This window comes from Danio aesculapii, chromosome 5, assembly GCF_903798145.1.
Source record: "Danio aesculapii chromosome 5, fDanAes4.1, whole genome shotgun sequence".
NCBI classification, from domain to species: domain Eukaryota; kingdom Metazoa; phylum Chordata; class Actinopteri; order Cypriniformes; family Danionidae; genus Danio; species Danio aesculapii.
The window spans coordinates 33594580-33610869 of NC_079439.1; the positions used below are offsets into that span (position 1 = coordinate 33594580).

The 16290-nt window shown below is 40.1% G+C and overlaps 1 protein-coding gene across 1 annotated transcript; it reads right to left on the bottom strand.

Annotated features, from left to right (window-relative positions):
- Positions 1–1387: 1387 nt before the first annotated feature.
- Positions 1388–11886, bottom strand: myhz1.1 (myosin, heavy polypeptide 1.1, skeletal muscle). Its single transcript, XM_056457992.1, has 41 exons — positions 11827–11886; positions 11664–11703; positions 11059–11280; positions 10825–10968; positions 10585–10741; positions 10461–10488; positions 10248–10356; positions 10071–10163; positions 9915–9978; positions 9740–9838; positions 9547–9650; positions 9328–9466; positions 9082–9200; positions 8801–8950; positions 8548–8718; positions 8160–8460; positions 7993–8063; positions 7760–7847; positions 7529–7646; positions 7323–7446; positions 7083–7219; positions 6622–6877; positions 6296–6538; positions 6026–6202; positions 5697–5842; positions 5521–5611; positions 5042–5431; positions 4826–4952; positions 4466–4584; positions 4185–4381; positions 3911–4094; positions 3638–3803; positions 3432–3556; positions 3048–3356; positions 2737–2940; positions 2509–2634; positions 2254–2424; positions 2025–2129; positions 1807–1902; positions 1588–1719; positions 1388–1475 (listed from the first exon to the last, which is right to left on the bottom strand). The coding sequence occupies exons 3-41, from the start codon at positions 11263–11265 to the stop codon at positions 1455–1457; spliced, it is 5808 nt and encodes a 1935-aa protein (XP_056313967.1). The 5' UTR covers positions 11266–11280; positions 11664–11703; positions 11827–11886; the 3' UTR covers positions 1388–1454.
- Between the last annotated feature and the right edge of the window lie 4404 nt (positions 11887–16290).

Sequence of the window (16290 nt, forward strand, 5' to 3'; positions counted from 1 at the left end):
TGTCCTTGGTTATAGTTATGTACATGCAGCTGTGGTGGTTAGAGCGTTTATGAATAACACAGCGATTTTACTGACTTTTCTTCATTAAAAGCATGAATTGTTTTAAAATGTTTATTATCAATATCGGTGGTTAGCGATAACCACACCACTACATCATGGTACCGCAGATGGGCCTCAAAATAGCTTGGATTTGGGTCCTGGTTTAATTTTTAAGATTGCTTTAAAAAGACGTGTTTGCTGTATACACACTTTTCCTACATATATTTCCAACGGTTGATTTTGCATGATAGGTGACATGTAAGAAGAATCTTAATTACCATTGTAAGAAACAAACTTGCAAAATTTGGGTGCAAAAAACAGTAATCACAATATGGCTTAATGTGAGTAATAAAGTTCAAAAGGCTGTGATGACAGTTATTGAAGCACAAACAAGTATTGAATATCTATAATGTGTACTGTGAGGTGTTTCTAATATGTGTGCAATCATGTTGCTCTTTTGAGACATTTGCAGTCAGTTCTGACTATAATAAAATATTAGAATGAATCTGACATTGTAATACCATGTTAAAATAAATTTCAATTATTAAATATAATTCAGAATCTTTATATATTACTTTTTAATGGTTTGAATTGGCTAAAGAGTCAGTGTTTCTTTTTTTTTTATTATTTGAATTGTAAAGTTACTAAAATTCAACATTCACTTTATGGCTTAGGGTGTTACTCTGTCATACCAATGCAGTAGTCATCTCATTTATATAAAAATTAAATTAGAAATATAATTTAGGTATTAGCACCATCCTAACTTTAATTATATGCATTTGCAAATTGCAAATGAGTTAATTTTCACAATTACAGTATCACCACAGAACCATTATCAATCGCATTTCTGTCATATGTGCTGTTCTGTGTGTCTATTCTGTGCTGTTCTATATTCAATACTTGTATTGAAATAATTATCTGATGATAAAATATCATCTTTACACAAAAAAGACTTGTCAAAGACCAAAACCACGTGGACTGGGCTCATCTGTTTTTTTTTTTCTCTAAATTAATGCTTTTTTTTTATTCTTTTAAGGTCAGTATATCAAACATTAATGTTTAAGTTCTGAATAATGTTCTGAAACTTGCTACTGTTTGTAGTTTTTTTGGCATTATTATTTGTTTGATTTTCAGTGCATTTCTTTTGTCAAAATGATAATGAAGAGGAATATGCAACCTAATCTTACACCAAGGTTCTGATTATTGAACCTATTTCATAAACTGCTTGTTAAGTCACATACTGTACCTATCAAGTATTCTAGTTTTTCGTGAAATATATAAGGGTAACAACACAACAACTGGTGAATGAACCAATAAAATTAAGAAAAAAATACAATAAAAGCTGCCGTATTTTAGTCAAGGTTTATTCATTTCAAGGTTTAAAGGTGTGCTGAAGCAGGTTCCTTCAGCTTTGTTCACTCAGCTGCATCTTTGCCCTTGAAAAAAGGAGTAAACAAATACATGATCAGAATAAAACAAAATATATGATGTGATTGTTCGAAACTGTGTTAAGTCTTAAAAACATATGAATCAAAAATAACCAATTACCTTTCCAGTGTCACGGCTCTTGGCTCTGAGCTTGTTGACCTGGGACTCAGCAATGTCAGCGCGCTCCTCAGCCTCCTCCAGCTCATGCTGCACCTTCCTCAACTTGGACAGGTGAGAGTTGGCTTGTTCCTCCTGCAAAATCACATACAACTGTATCAGTAAAAGAACATCTTGAAAGATCACAGGTGTTTATGTAAAGTTCTCAAATGAGAAACTCACAGCTTCTTCAGACTGTCTCTTGTAAGCCTTGACCTTCAGCTGAAGCTTATCAACCAGATCCTGCAGTCTGTTGACGTTCTTCTTGTCCTCTTCAGTCTGCATACAGCAAACAAAAATTAATGTGATCTATTTTAAAAAACTTTAATTTTATGTTAATATGATCTAAACTTTTTCTCTGATATTATATTTTTTTTATTATACTTTTTCTCTGTCTTTACCTGGTAGGTGAGCTCCTTGACTCTCCTCTCATATTTGCGGACACCTTTAACAGCATCAGCTCCACGTCTCTGCTCTGCCTCAACTTCAGTCTCAAGCTCACGAACCTAAATAAGACACATTATTAAACTATTTTCTTAAATGAGTTGACTATCTGACTATTTCTAAGTATTCCAACCTGATTTTCTATTTACATGATAATGATTAAGATGAGAATAAAATCATGCTTACTCTGGACTCCAGTTTCTGGAGTTGTTTCTTTCCTCCCTTCATGGCCAGATTCTCAGCCTCATCCAGACGGTGCTGCAGGTCCTTGACTGTGACCTCCAGATTCTTCTTCATCCTCTCAAGGTGAGCACTGGTGTCCTGCTCCTTCTTCAGCTCCTCTGCCATCATTGCAGCCTTTTACATGAACACAAATCTCCATTAGACTCTCATTATTCTTTTTAATACACTATGAAGCGTTTAGCATGTTCTGTTGCTCACATCAGTGATGGCCTTCTTGGCCTTCTCCTCTGCATTTCTGGCTTCCTGTACAGTGTCTTCAACTTCACTCTGGATCTGAACAAGGTCAGCCTCAAGCTTCTTCTTGGTGTTCAGAAGACTTGTGTTCTACAACATGGAAAGCAACAATATAAATGTATTGGAAGGTGCTTTCAGCTATCTTGATGTTGTACAAAAGAAAACCAAAAAACAAAGCCATTATGCTTTTACCTGAGAGTGCAGCAGGCCAACACGCTCACTGGCGTCCACCAGCTCTTGTTCAGCCACTTTGCGTCCTCTCTCTGTCTGCTCCAGAGCAGCTCTCAGCTCCTCAATCTCAGACTGCATCAGAGTGTTTCTGCGCTCCACCATGGCCACCTGCTCCTTCATGTCTTCCTGTCCTCTCACAGCATCATCAAGGTGCAGCTGGGCATCCTGAACATAGCAAAGCTTTACAGTAAGCTTTTTGTGTGCTGTGTGTTAGCAAATAGATTTAATTTGAGAAATATAGATATGCACCTAAACATGAAGAGAAGTCCTACCTTGAGTTGTGCCTGAACATTCCTGAGCTGTTTCTGGGCCTCAGCAGCCTGGCGATTGGCGTGGCTCAGCTGAATCTCCATTTCATTAAGATCTCCCTCCATCTTCTTCTTGATTCTCAGAGCATCATTCCTGCTCCTGACCTCAGAGTCCAGAGTGCTCTGCATGGAATCAGTAACTCTCTGACTGTTCCTCTTGATCTGCTCCATCTCCTCATCCTTCTCTGCAAGCTTCCTGTCGATCTCACTCTTGACCTGGTTTAGCTCAAGCTGGACACGAAGGATCTTGGACTCCTCATGCTCCAGGGTGCCCTATGACAAATAAAAAAAATTTATAGTATAAAATGTTCTAGAGATAACCCCATGTAAATCTCCATCTCCACTCACTTCAGCCTCCTCTAGGGCGGTCTGAATCTCTGCCTTCTCAGTCTCCACTGCCTTCTTGGACTTCTCCAGCTCATGGATGCTCTTACCAGTCTCACCTAATTGCTCTGTCAGATCTGAAATCTCCTCTGTAGAAAGAAAAAATATAAACTGTATAACAAAGAACATTGATTCATCAGATTTTGTTATTTTCAATGTTTGATTCTTACGCTGAAGATTCTTGTTCTCTCTCTTAAGGGTCTCCAGTTGATCCAGAGTCTCCTCATATGAGTTCTTCATCTTGAACAGCTCAGTGCTGAGTGAACGAGCTTCTTTCTGGGCACCTTCCAGCTCTGCCTGGCCTTCCTCATATTTCTGCTTCCATTCTGCCAGAACCTTTAGGGGGAATATATCACGATCAGGTTTGTTCAACTTGTAGTCTCCAGAAGAAAGACCATTTTCTGAAATAGAATATCACATCACAGTATGACTCCATATTTTACCTTGTCAAAGTTCCTCTGTTTTTTGTCAAGGTTGGCAGCCAAAGCATTGGCTCTCTCCACATCAATCATGAGGTCCTCCACTTCACCCTGGAGTCTCTGTTTGGTCTTCTCCAGAGATGCACATTTGGAGTTCACTGCCTCAATTTGTTCCTCTGCCTCTTGCAGACGCTGAGCCAGCTTCTTCCTGTTAAATGTTTCAGACTCATCAATAAAAATGCATGCAGTGGTCCAAATTTAAAAAAACACAAGGTTTCATTTCATTTGAAGTTCATACTTGGACTCTTCAAGTTCTTCTGTGCGCTGGATGGCATCAGTTTCATATTTGGTTCTCCACTGAGCAACCTCACTGTTGGCCTTTGACATTCCCCGCTGCAGCTCAGCCTTTGCCTCCTGCTCTTCCTCAAACTGCTCACGGAGCAGGTCGCAGTCATGACGGGCTGATTGTACAGCATGGGCCAGTGCATTCTTAGCCTAGGAGGAAAAGTCACAAACTGTTAGCTTGGCTCCGCAGTAAATGGAAATTATGTGGGATATATATCTTTAATGTTGTCTTACCTTAACCTCCTCCTCAATCTGCCTCTTAAGCTCCTCAATTTGCTGAGTGAAAGCCTGTTTTCCTCTTGTGAGCTGAGAAACCAGAGCTTCCTTCTCCTCGAGCTGACGGCCAGACTCACCTTTTGAGATTTATATTGTTGTGTCAGATTAGTACAGTAACTCTATCATCAAATATCAAGCATATTCTTTGTAATTAATATTTTATCAGTTGACTTCTGAATCGTTTAAAATTGTGTTTGCTGAAATATGACTTTGTCAGACTGATGAATTATCCTCTGATGAATTATCCTTCTTCTTGATAAATCATTGACATAAATCTTTGTAGTAAAATACATATTGTTCATTGGCATCATAATTTACCATTTTCAGTTTGAAGTCTTGCTCTTTGAGCACTGAGATCATTTAACTGGCGAAGGTTCTCATCATTCTTGGACTTAATTTCACTAAGTTGATCCTCAAGTGTGCGGCACATCTTCTCAAGATTAGCCTGTAAAAAACGACATTATTTGATTGTTATGAATCTTAACCAAATAAAAATGTTTTACTTATTTGACAATTCTTGAACAATTCTTAAACCTTTGCTTTGGCAACAGCCTCCATGTTGCTGGAGAGATCATCAATCTCCATTTTGTATTCACTCTTCTCTTTCTCAAGCTTCTGCTTGACACGCTGGAGGTTGTCGATTTGCTCTCCCAGCTCGGCCACACTGTCTGCCTGCTTCTTGCGCAGGGCAGCAGCAGTAGCTTCATGCTGAAGGGTGGACTCTTCAAGATCACGACGCAGCTTCTGGAATTCAGCTTCACGCTTCTTATTCATCTCGATCTGAGCAGCAGTGGCTCCTCCAGCCTCCTCAAGCCTCTCACTGATCTCCTCAAGTTCCCTGGAGAGATCGGCCCTCTGCTTCTCAACCTTGGCACGAGCAGCACGCTCAGCCTCAATCTCTTCCTCCAGTTCCTCAATGCGAGCCTATGCATTCAGACAATTAATGAATGTTAGTCTTTGTCTTAGCTTTGCCTTTAACATTGTTTAATAAATTTTAATTGAATAAAATATACCTGAAGCTCCTTAATCTTCTTCTGGAGCTGAGCACCCAAAGATTGTTCATCTTCAATCTTGCTGAGGAGCTGGCTTGTTTCAAAGTCTTTCCTGTGGGTAAAATGGGAAAATATTATGTGTGATTTGAAAACAAACTAACAATTACTCTAATATAGAATTTACAAAGAATCCCTACTTTTTAATTTTCTCCTCAGACTGCTGCTTGTCATTCTCCAGGTCCATGATGGACTCTTGGGCCAATTTCAAGTCTCCTTCAAGCTTTCTCTTGGCTCTCTCCAGGTCCATACGGAGCTTCTTCTCTTGCTCAAGGGAACCTTCCAGCTAAATTATTTGAAAAGTTGACATGGCATTAATTAAGTGCACAAATTATTATCATATTTTTATGATTCAGGTTAAAATCACTAGCAATATGTCGAATGCATTCCTATTTTAATATTTACTCCATACTATTGTTCGTGGGTTATGAACAAATACTGAAATAATAACCCAATGACAACAACTTACATCATCAACTTGCTGCTCAAGCTTTGTCTTGGATTTGGTCAGGGTGTTGACTTTGTCCTCCTCAGCCTGGAGATCATCCAGAGTCTGCTGATGTGCCTCTTGGAGGGCTTTCTTCTCCTTTGTAAGCTTACCAATGCTCTCATCTTGAGCTGCCATTTCCTCTGTCAAGTTCTTGACCTGTGTGAATATTTGTATCAAATATGTTTAGTAAGATTGTTTTAATAATTTGCATAATTAAAAGATGACAATTTATGTCTAAAAAGAAAAAACCTTATTCTCTGTGGCATGTTTCTCCTTTTCCACTTTAGCCAAGGTAAGCTCCAGGTCATCAATGTCTTTCTTCAGCTCAGAGCACTCGTCCTCCAGTTTCCTCTTCTTGGCTGTCAATTCAGCATTGATTTCTTCCTCATCCTCCAGTCTCTCAGTTGTCTCTTTGAGTTTAGCTTCAAGCTGGATTTTGCTCTTGATCAGACCTTCACACCTCTCCTCAGCATCTGAAAGATTCTCAGATTCCTGTTAGGAAAACAAGTCGTTCTTTAGTTGCAAACTAATTTTAATGGAGATGAAGTTGAGTTTATTAAGTTAAGAATACTCACAGAAGCCACTGCCAGCTGCAGATCATTTTTCTCTTGCAGCAGTGCCACCATCTTTTCTTCCAGCTCCTTCTTTTTGGCTTCAGCCTTGGCAAGATCTTCTTTGCATTTGACAAAGTCCTCTTTCATGGTTGCCAGCTCTTTCTCAGTCTCAGCACTCTTCAGCAGAGGCTTAATCTTGTAATAAACCTTCATCCATGGCCAGTGTTTGACATTCATGAATGAGCGGACATTGTACTGGATGGTGTAAATTGCATCTCTAATGAAACAATTTAGACGATCATTAGAACTATTGCTTAAAGGACCATTTAATAGCTTTGAAACCTTTTTTTGTTGTTGTTGCTATACACAGACTTTTTAATCAATAAGTTATGAGTATTTGTTGTAAATTAAATCACTAACAAGATGTGAATTACATAAATATTAGAATCAGAGGGTTATGTATCTATCATGCCATTCCTCACCTCCTCTCCGTCATCTTCACAAACTCTCTCCTCATCAGGTAAGCACGGCAGAGAGCCTGAGTCATTGTGACCAGACTAGCCAGTTTCTCATCACGCATCTCCTCAAGAGTACCCAGAAGACCAGCTTTGAAGAACACCTGAATTCAGAATATGTCACAGGATATTGATTGAAACGCAGTGAGCTTTTTCAAGAACTCACGATCAATGAATGTTTCACGTGCTGTAAAATAAAATATGAACCTTTGTGTGTCCGAATCTGTACTCATCATGATTAACGTCGATAGATCCCAGGAGTTTCTCACTGGCCTTCTTGTTGTCAATGAACTGTCCCTCTGGGATAACACTGGCATTCAGCACCTTGTATCTGTAGAAAATTTGACAATGGTTCATAACTTTTAATTAACTGACTGTTACAGTAAATTAAATTTTTATGAAGTCACATTTACCTCTGCTTGAAGTCGGCATAGAGGATTCTGCTGGGGAAACCCTTTCTGCAGATTCTGATACCCTCCAGTACACCGTTACACCTCAGCTGGTGGATAACCAGGAAGTTCTCCATAAGACCTATAAGAAACAGTATACTCTATGATGTTGGTAAAGATTATATTATAATGATTATCAAAATCAACATTACATGCTGTGTTCATGTCACCACATCTGTCCCTTTATTTCTTTACCTGGAGTCTTGGACTCATTGGGAATCAGACAACGCACAAAGTGAGGGTGAGTGCTCCTCAAGTTGGTCATGAGCTTGCCCAAGTTCTCCTGATTAATCATAAAAAGTTTCAGATTTTATTCACATTCTTAATTTTTTATGTACTATCTAATTAATTTCAGGTAAAATCATGTCATTGTTTTCAGTTTTGGTAACTATTTACATTTGGTCTCAAAACAAAAACAAAACAAATACCCTGAACTGAGAAGACACAGTCTGCATGGAACCACCCTTCTTCTTTCCTCCCTTCTTTCCACCGCCAGTCTCTATTAATACAAGTGGGGGGGAGCATATAATGTAATTAACAGAAAGGATAAGAATTGTACATTTGACTCAAAGTTAAACTGATGTTGCTTATTTACCCTCAACAACAGGTGGGTAGAGAGTAGCCAGCAGTTTGACAGAAGACTTCTGGTAAAGCTGCACCACAGACTCATTCAGTGGATCCTTGTTCTTGTCCAGCCAGCCAGAAATGTTGTAGTCCACAGTTCCAGCATAGTGGACCAGGGAGAAGTGGGCCTCAGCCTTGCCTTTGGCAGGCTTTGGTTTCTGGAAAGCATTGCACTTGCCAAGATGCTGATCATACAGCTTGTTCTTGAAGGAAGTGTCTGTAGCCTTGGGGAACATGCACTCCTCTTCAAGGATGGAGAAGATACCCAAGGGCTGTTTATGAAAGAAGGTTGTTAGTAAAAATTGTATGATTCTGAGAATAGACAATGGAAATTAATAAATCCATAAACCAGTAAAAACCTTCTCAATGAGCTCAATGCAAGCGGCCAAGTCCATGCCGAAGTCAATGAACTCCCAAACAATGCCCTCCTTCTTGTACTCCTCTTGTTCCAGCACAAACATGTGATGGTTGAAAAACTGTTGCAGTTTCTCATTAGTGAAGTTGATGCACAGCTGCTCCATGCTGTTGAACTAGAGAAGGAAACAGGATTATTTACTGACTACTGAATATGACTCAGTTTGAAGTACAAACAAATGAAAGAATCCTTCTTACATCAAAGATCTCAAAGCCAGCAATATCCAGCACACCAATGAAGAAATTTCTTTGTTGTTTTGTGTCCAACATCTGGTTGATACGAACGACCATCCACAAGAACATCCTCTCATAGATGGATTTGGACAAGGCGCTAACAGAGTTGTACACCTGTAAGAAGAACAGAGTTAAAATTGTATTCAAATGTTTACTAATATATAAATTCTAGTTACAACTAGTGATAACTAGTCAGATGAGTTTCTAATTAAAGACAAGAGCATGCAGAAAATGTTACTACATACCTGTGGCACAGTCTGGCCTTTGGTCACAAACTCATTTCCGACCTTGACTCTGGGGTAGCACAAAGCCTTCAGCATATCAGCGGAGTTCAAACCAAGAAGGTATGCGATTTTGTCAGCCTCTGCAATTAAACATTTTTTTTATTCATTTAATGCCTTGTAAATTCAACGATTGCTGCTTCAAAAAGAAACATTGATTTGTTAAATGCACTGCATGTGATGACACACATTAGTGCAACTGAGTCTCACCCTCTGTGCCATCAGGCTCTGCCTGCTCCTCACGCTGCTTCTGCTTGAACTTCATGTTACCATGATGAAGCACAGCTCCAGTGAACTTGTAGATGCCCATTTTCTCTTCATTATTGAAGCCCAGAATGTCAATAGCAGTCTGGAGATTACAGAGTAAGAATGAGACCTACGATCTGCCATATCTATATAGAATATATCAATAATCAATCATCGACTCACATCAGTAGCAACCAGCTCCTCTTTATCATCAATGCTTGCCACTGTGATCTGACCCTGACTGCACATGGGGAAGTCATAGGGGTTGGTGGTGATGAGCGTCATTTCTGTAAAATAAGAGCAGAACATTTATTATGCACAGTTTTACAATATTACATATACGATAACAAGCACTGAATGAAATATGTGCACCTACCAATCAGCTCAGGCTTGTGGTTGGTCATCATCTGGTAGAAGATGTGGTAGCCTCTCTCATCTGAAAGCTGGAATGTCACTCTAGATTTCTCCAGCAGATCTGTTGAGAGAATCAACTTGAGTCACAATCATCTAAAGAGTGACAGACAAAGACAAATTAAATCATGTCCACCTACATGTCTCAATGTCAGCACTGGCCAGTTTTCCAGATGTGCCGAAATGAATTCTGATGAATTTACCCTGTTTTAAACATAATAACAAATTAATAATAACAACAACAATCAAAACAGAATAAATTTATAGAAAAACCAACTGACTGAGATGTGACTTACAAAACGAGAGGAGTTGTCATTTCTCACAGTCTTGGCATTACCATAAGCCTCAAGCAGAGGGTTGGCAGCAATGATCTGATCCTCAAGAGATCCCTGTGTTGTTTGAAGTTTCATTAATTTTCCATTTAATTTCTAAACATTGTTTTAGGAATATTTTCCATAGTTTTTATCTCATACCTGCATTTTGCTACTCTCTTTCTTCTTTTCGGGGCCCTGAACTGCAACTGTGGCAAAGTACTGGATGACACGTTTGGTGTTCACAGTCTTTCCAGCACCAGATTCTCCACTGGTTTATGAGAGACAAGAAGACAGAAGATGATAAGACATGTAGAAGTTGCACAAGAGGAAAATAAACCTGTTCTCAGCATCTTTATAAGATTAGATACATACGTAATCAGGACAGACTGGTTCTCTCTGTCTGTAAATGCAAAGGTAATAATGTTTTAGCAATCATTTTGTTACAATGATGAATGTGAACTTGTGTGGAATTCAGATCTTGTAAATGAGATCTCACCAGTGAGCATGAACTGATAGGCATTGTCAGAGACAGAGAAGATGTGGGGTGGAGCCTCCATACGCTTCTTGCCTCTGTAGGCAGCAACCACTTCTGCGTCATACACTGGGAGCCACTTGTAGGGGTTCACAGTGGCGCAGAACAGCCCAGAGTAGGTCTGAAATGAGGAGAGAAGTGGTCAAATGGCAAGCCACAGACTAAATGTCTTTAAGTGCTGTTGTAGGTTGTTTCAGAACTTACGTAGATCATCCATGCTGCATAACGCTCTTTGAGGTTATAAAGCACAGAGGGTTCATTGAGATGGGTCATCATGGCCATGTCCTCAATCTTGTCAAACTTGGGAGGATTCATTGGGTGGACGTCATCCTCTTTAGCAACTTTCTCCTATAAAAGTCATCCAGTCAATAATAGATGTATCAAGACTGTGTAATTGTAATTAATTTAATTTAATCTTTATGAAATGTAAAAATTCACCTCCTTAGTGTCAAGCGTAATAACAGTGACTTTGCCACCGTCTTTGCTCTTGATTGTTCCCTTGACGTACAGCTCTTTGTCATCAACCACGTAACAAGCGGTCTTAGCATCAAAGGGTTTGTTCTGAGCTTCAACTCTCTCCTTCTCAGGCTTACGGAGGTAAATGGCAGCCTTGCCATAAACGGCCATCTCCGCGTCTGTACTCATGATGGCGGCTTACTTCTAAACATAAAGATTGTCAAAGTCATTGGAAAATTATTTAAATTAAAGTTAGATTAAATTCACTTATTTTAAACGTATTTGATTTACTACTTAATATTAAAAAGAAGACAGAAAAGCAGGACCACTACGCTACAGAGTTCAGTTCCAACTCTTATCAAAGACAATTTAGCAAACTAATAAGGTCTTCAGACCTACTAGCACAGTTTCACAAGTTTGATGAAGATTTGAACTAAACTCTACGGGTTTGTGCACAGAGAACTCTGGTGTAAAGCATGCATGTTGCTTATATATTCTGAAGTATGTGTGTTTATTCCTACACAGCATCAGAGCACTAGTGCATTTTATGCCATGTTTAATTTCAATAGCAAATTTTGCATCTTTACCTGACCACACTCCCACAGTTTCTGATGAAATTCTGCAACACTGCAATACACACAGTAATAAGTCAAATTAATTACAAACAGTTATAGTTATCAAATAACATGCCTTATTCTTTTAATAACTGCATATTTCCTGAAACAAAAAAAAAAACTAATGTCCACTCACCACAATCAAGCTTGGCTGATCTTCTGAACGCAAAGATCTCCTGTCCAGCTCCAGCTCTTTATACTGTACTTGACTTGCAAGCAGTGCAGAAGTTAAATATGTCATATACCAAATATGGCTAAAGGTGGAGTTTGCAAACATACTTGGGGACCACAAAATGGAAACATCGTTTTATAAAGAGTTAACTGTGAGATAATATTTATATTTATAAAATCACATTTAAAAATGGCAAATAGATTACAGATGACCTTTAAGGTGATACACACTGTATCTGTAAACATGAAACAGACAACATAAGATTAGAAATGATTCAAAGTGTTGTCTATTTCTTGACCAGATTGCCTGTATAAGGTTGCATTGATCAAAACTAAATATATAATGTTATTTATTTATATCATTATGTTATGGCTGATTATTTTTTTAAATCTGCAAATATTAGTTTATTTAGATAAACTTTCTCAAGCATGTAATAGATATACAGTAAATACTATTTTGCTTTATTGTCTGTTAAATTAATTGAGCAATAAGGATTATATGGTTAAAAAAAGGGCGACGCAGTGGGTAGCGCCTCACGCTGGTTCAAGCCTCGATTGGGTCAGTTGACATTTCTGTGTGGAGTTTGCATGTTCTCCCTGTGTTCGCGTGGGTTTCCTCCAGGTGCTTCGGTTTCCCCCACAAATCCAAAGACATGCGGTACAGGTGAATTGGGTAAGCTAAATTGTCCGTAGTGTATGTGTGAATAAGTGTGTATGGAAGTTTCCCAGTGATGGGTCGCAGCTGGAAGGGCATTTACTGCGTAAAACATGTGCTGAATAAATTGGCGGTTCATTACGCTTTGGCGACCCCGGATTAATAAAGGGACTGAGCCGAAAAGAAAATGAATGTATGGTTAAAAAAATAAGATAACTTTGGTAGATAGTGGATCAAAGAGTTGAGGATTGTGGTTGTAATACATTACTGTGTTTGTAAATTATCCTTTAAATGGAATTGTTTTTATAGAAATGATAGGAATAGAATGTTTTTTAATGTTGTATGTTTGTTACATTGTTAATTACATTGTCTTTTGTTAGTGTTGATGTAGCACTCATTCCTTTATCTCGGGAAAGCAAGCCAGCAACCATTTTTGTTTTTAAAAGATGTCTAATATATGTCTAATTGATGTTTAAACATAGTCGATTTGGCTAAAACAAGGCTAAATTTGAGCAGTCAGTGAAAATAATAGATGTCTAAAAATAGGCCAAAACTAGACTAGTCGTCAAATGGACAGAAATGAATGACTACACATATAAAGACTGGCTAAACTGTCTATTTGATGACTAGTCTAGTTTTGGGCTATTCTTAGATGTCTATTAGATTTTCACTGACAGCCCAAGTTTAGCCTTGTTTTAGCCCAGATGCCTACGTTTAGATGTCTATTAGACAATTATGAAACACAAAATTGTTTGCTGCGAAAGTTTTGCCAGTAACTGAAGATTTCTTTTGAAAGACTTGTCACTCTTGTTGCATCTAAATAGCCATGTTATAGAAGAACTTAAACATCTAAATGTTTAAGAAAGGGCCATCCAAATAAGCAGAAAGTGCTTCCTAATATACGTAGTTGAGAGCCAAGGTGATTTCTTGAGAATTTCCACTGAGAACTTGGGCTGATGAACATGGGTCTGTAAAGCAGGGATGTCTAGATTGTAACATCTAGCAAATGTTGATGGCGATTGGTGATGTGCCATAATACTCAATATAATATTACGTATAAGGAAATAGTGTTTTTTGTGATTTTGCATTTAGATTTTTAAAAATTGTGTTTTTGCATTTTCCCCATTCCGTTAATTAAGATGGCGCCGCGGATGGCCGCTTCGGTGTGGGGCTCTCCAGTGTTTGCACTGTTTTTGTTAGTCTGTCCTGTTTTATGTTTATCAAACACAATCAGTTACACCAGGGACAAGCTGCTGGACATTCAGCAGTGCACACCAACTAATCAAGAACTGGATTTTGATTTTTGCGGCGTTTTGTGGAACATTGTAGTCGGCGGAGCAGCCGCATTGTGGAAACGCTACAAGACGCGCAAGCGTGGGAAGCGAGCCGGCGCGCTTGTCAGGCTAAGACAGCGCGGCTTCAGAACAGCGCTGCCCAGCATCCACCTGGCGAATCTCCGCTCTCTTCCTAACAAAATGGATGAACTACTTCTGCTCACATGCAAAAACAAGAACTTTAACAACTCTGCTGTCCTGTGTTTCACGGAAACCTGGCTAAACGAAGCCATTCCGGACAGCGCATTAAACCTACCGGACTTTCAGCTGTACAGAGCAGATCGTGATACGGAGTCAACGGGCAAAACGCGAGGTGGTGGGACATGCTTTTACATCAACAGAAGGTGGTGTATGAATGTAACTGTGTTAAAGAAGATGTGCTGTCCTGATGTGGAAGTGCTTTTCCGTTTTATTCACCAAGAGAGTTTTCCTCGTTCATTCTCGTCTGTGTTTACATTCCACCGCAAGCACACGTGAGTACTGCGCTGCAACAGCTGGCTGATCTGATCACAGAGACAAAACAACAACACCCGGACTCTGTTTTTATCATACTTGGGGACTTTAATCAGGCAAAACTCACACATGAGCTGCCTAAATTCAAACAGCACATTACATGCCCCACCAGAGGCAATAACATTTTGGACCATTGCTACACCACAATAAAGGATGCATATCGCTCCGTCGCCAGAGCAGCTCTAGGACTCTCCGATCACTGCCTGGTTCATCTTATACCAACTTACAGGCAAAAACTTAAAACTACTAAGCCAGTATTAAGGACTGTCAAGAGATGGACCAACGACACAGAGCAGGTCTTACAAGCCTGTTTTGAATGCACTGACTGGAATGTTTTTGAAGCTGCAGCCACAGATCTGGACGAGCTCACAGAGACTGTAACATCATACATCAGTTTCTGTGAGGAGTTATGCATCCCTACCAGGACCTACTTGTCATTTAACAATGATAAACCATGGTTCACACCAAAACTCAGACAGCTTCGTCAGGCCAAAGAGGATGCTTACAGGAGTCGTGACAGGATCTTGTACAATAAGGCCAGAAACACATTGACAGAGGAGATTGGTGTGGCTAAGAAAAGCTATGCCAAAAAGCTGCAAAACCAGTTTTCAGCTAACGACCCTGCATCAGTGTGGAGAGGCTTAAAAGATTTCACTAATTACAAGACACCGTCCCCCAGTATCGACAGCAATAAACATATTGCAAACGAGCTGAATATGTTCTACTGTAGATTTGACACCTCTGACCAGACACCTCACACCCGCCCGGACCATCTCCCTACACAGCCATCAACACCACATCAACACAGCCTGGACCATCTCCCTACACAGCCATCAATACCACATCAACACAGCACGGACCATCTCCCTACACAGCCATCAACACCTCCAGCCATCTTCCTCTCCCCCCCCTGAACTTCAGATCAGTGAGGATGGTATGCATTAAACAGAAGAGAAGGAAAGCACCAGGGCCAGATGGTGTCTCACCAGCCTGTCTGAGAACCTGCGCTGACCAGCTGGCTCCCATTTTCTCACAGATCTTCAACAGATCACTGGAACAGCGCAAAGTTCCATCCTGCTTTAGGCGCTCCACTATCATCCCAATCCCGAGGAAGCCAAAGATCACAGGACTCAATGACTACAGACCTGTGGCCTTAACATCTGTGGCCATGAAGTCATTCGAAAGACTGGTGCTAGCATATCTGAAGGACATCACTGGACCCCTGCTGGACCCCCTGCAGTTCGCCTATAGAGCAAACCGGTCTGTGGATGATGCAGTCAACATGGGACTGCATTATACCCTACAACATCTGGACAAATCAGGAAACTACGCAAGGATTCTGTGTGTGGACTTCAGTTCTGCCTTTAACACCATCGTCCCATCACTGCTTGAGTACAAACTGGCCCAGCTCTCTGTTCCTAGCTCTGTCTGTCAATGGATCACCAGCTTTCTGACAGATAGACAGCAGCTAGTCAGAATGGGCAAAATCACATCCGACAGCCGTACCATCAGCACTGCTGCCCCCCAGGGATGTGTTCTTTCTCCACTGCTCTTCTCTCTGTACACCAACGACTGCACTGCAAAAGACCCCTCCATCAAACTCATTAAGTTTGCAGACGACACTACTGTTATCGGCCTCATCCAGAACGGTGACGAGTCTGCATACAGACAGGAGGTGGAGCGGCTGGCGTTATGGTGCAGATACAACAACCTGGAGTTGAACACGCTCAAAACAGTGGAGATGATAGTGGACTTTAGGAGAAACCCCCCTGCACTCCCCCCAATCACCATCATGAACAGCACTGTGGCTGCAGTAGAGTCATTCAGGTTCCTGGGCACCACCATCTCTCAGGATCTGAAGTGGGACATTCATATAGACTCCATTGTGAAGAAAGCCCAGCAGAGACTGTACTTCCTTCGTCAGCTG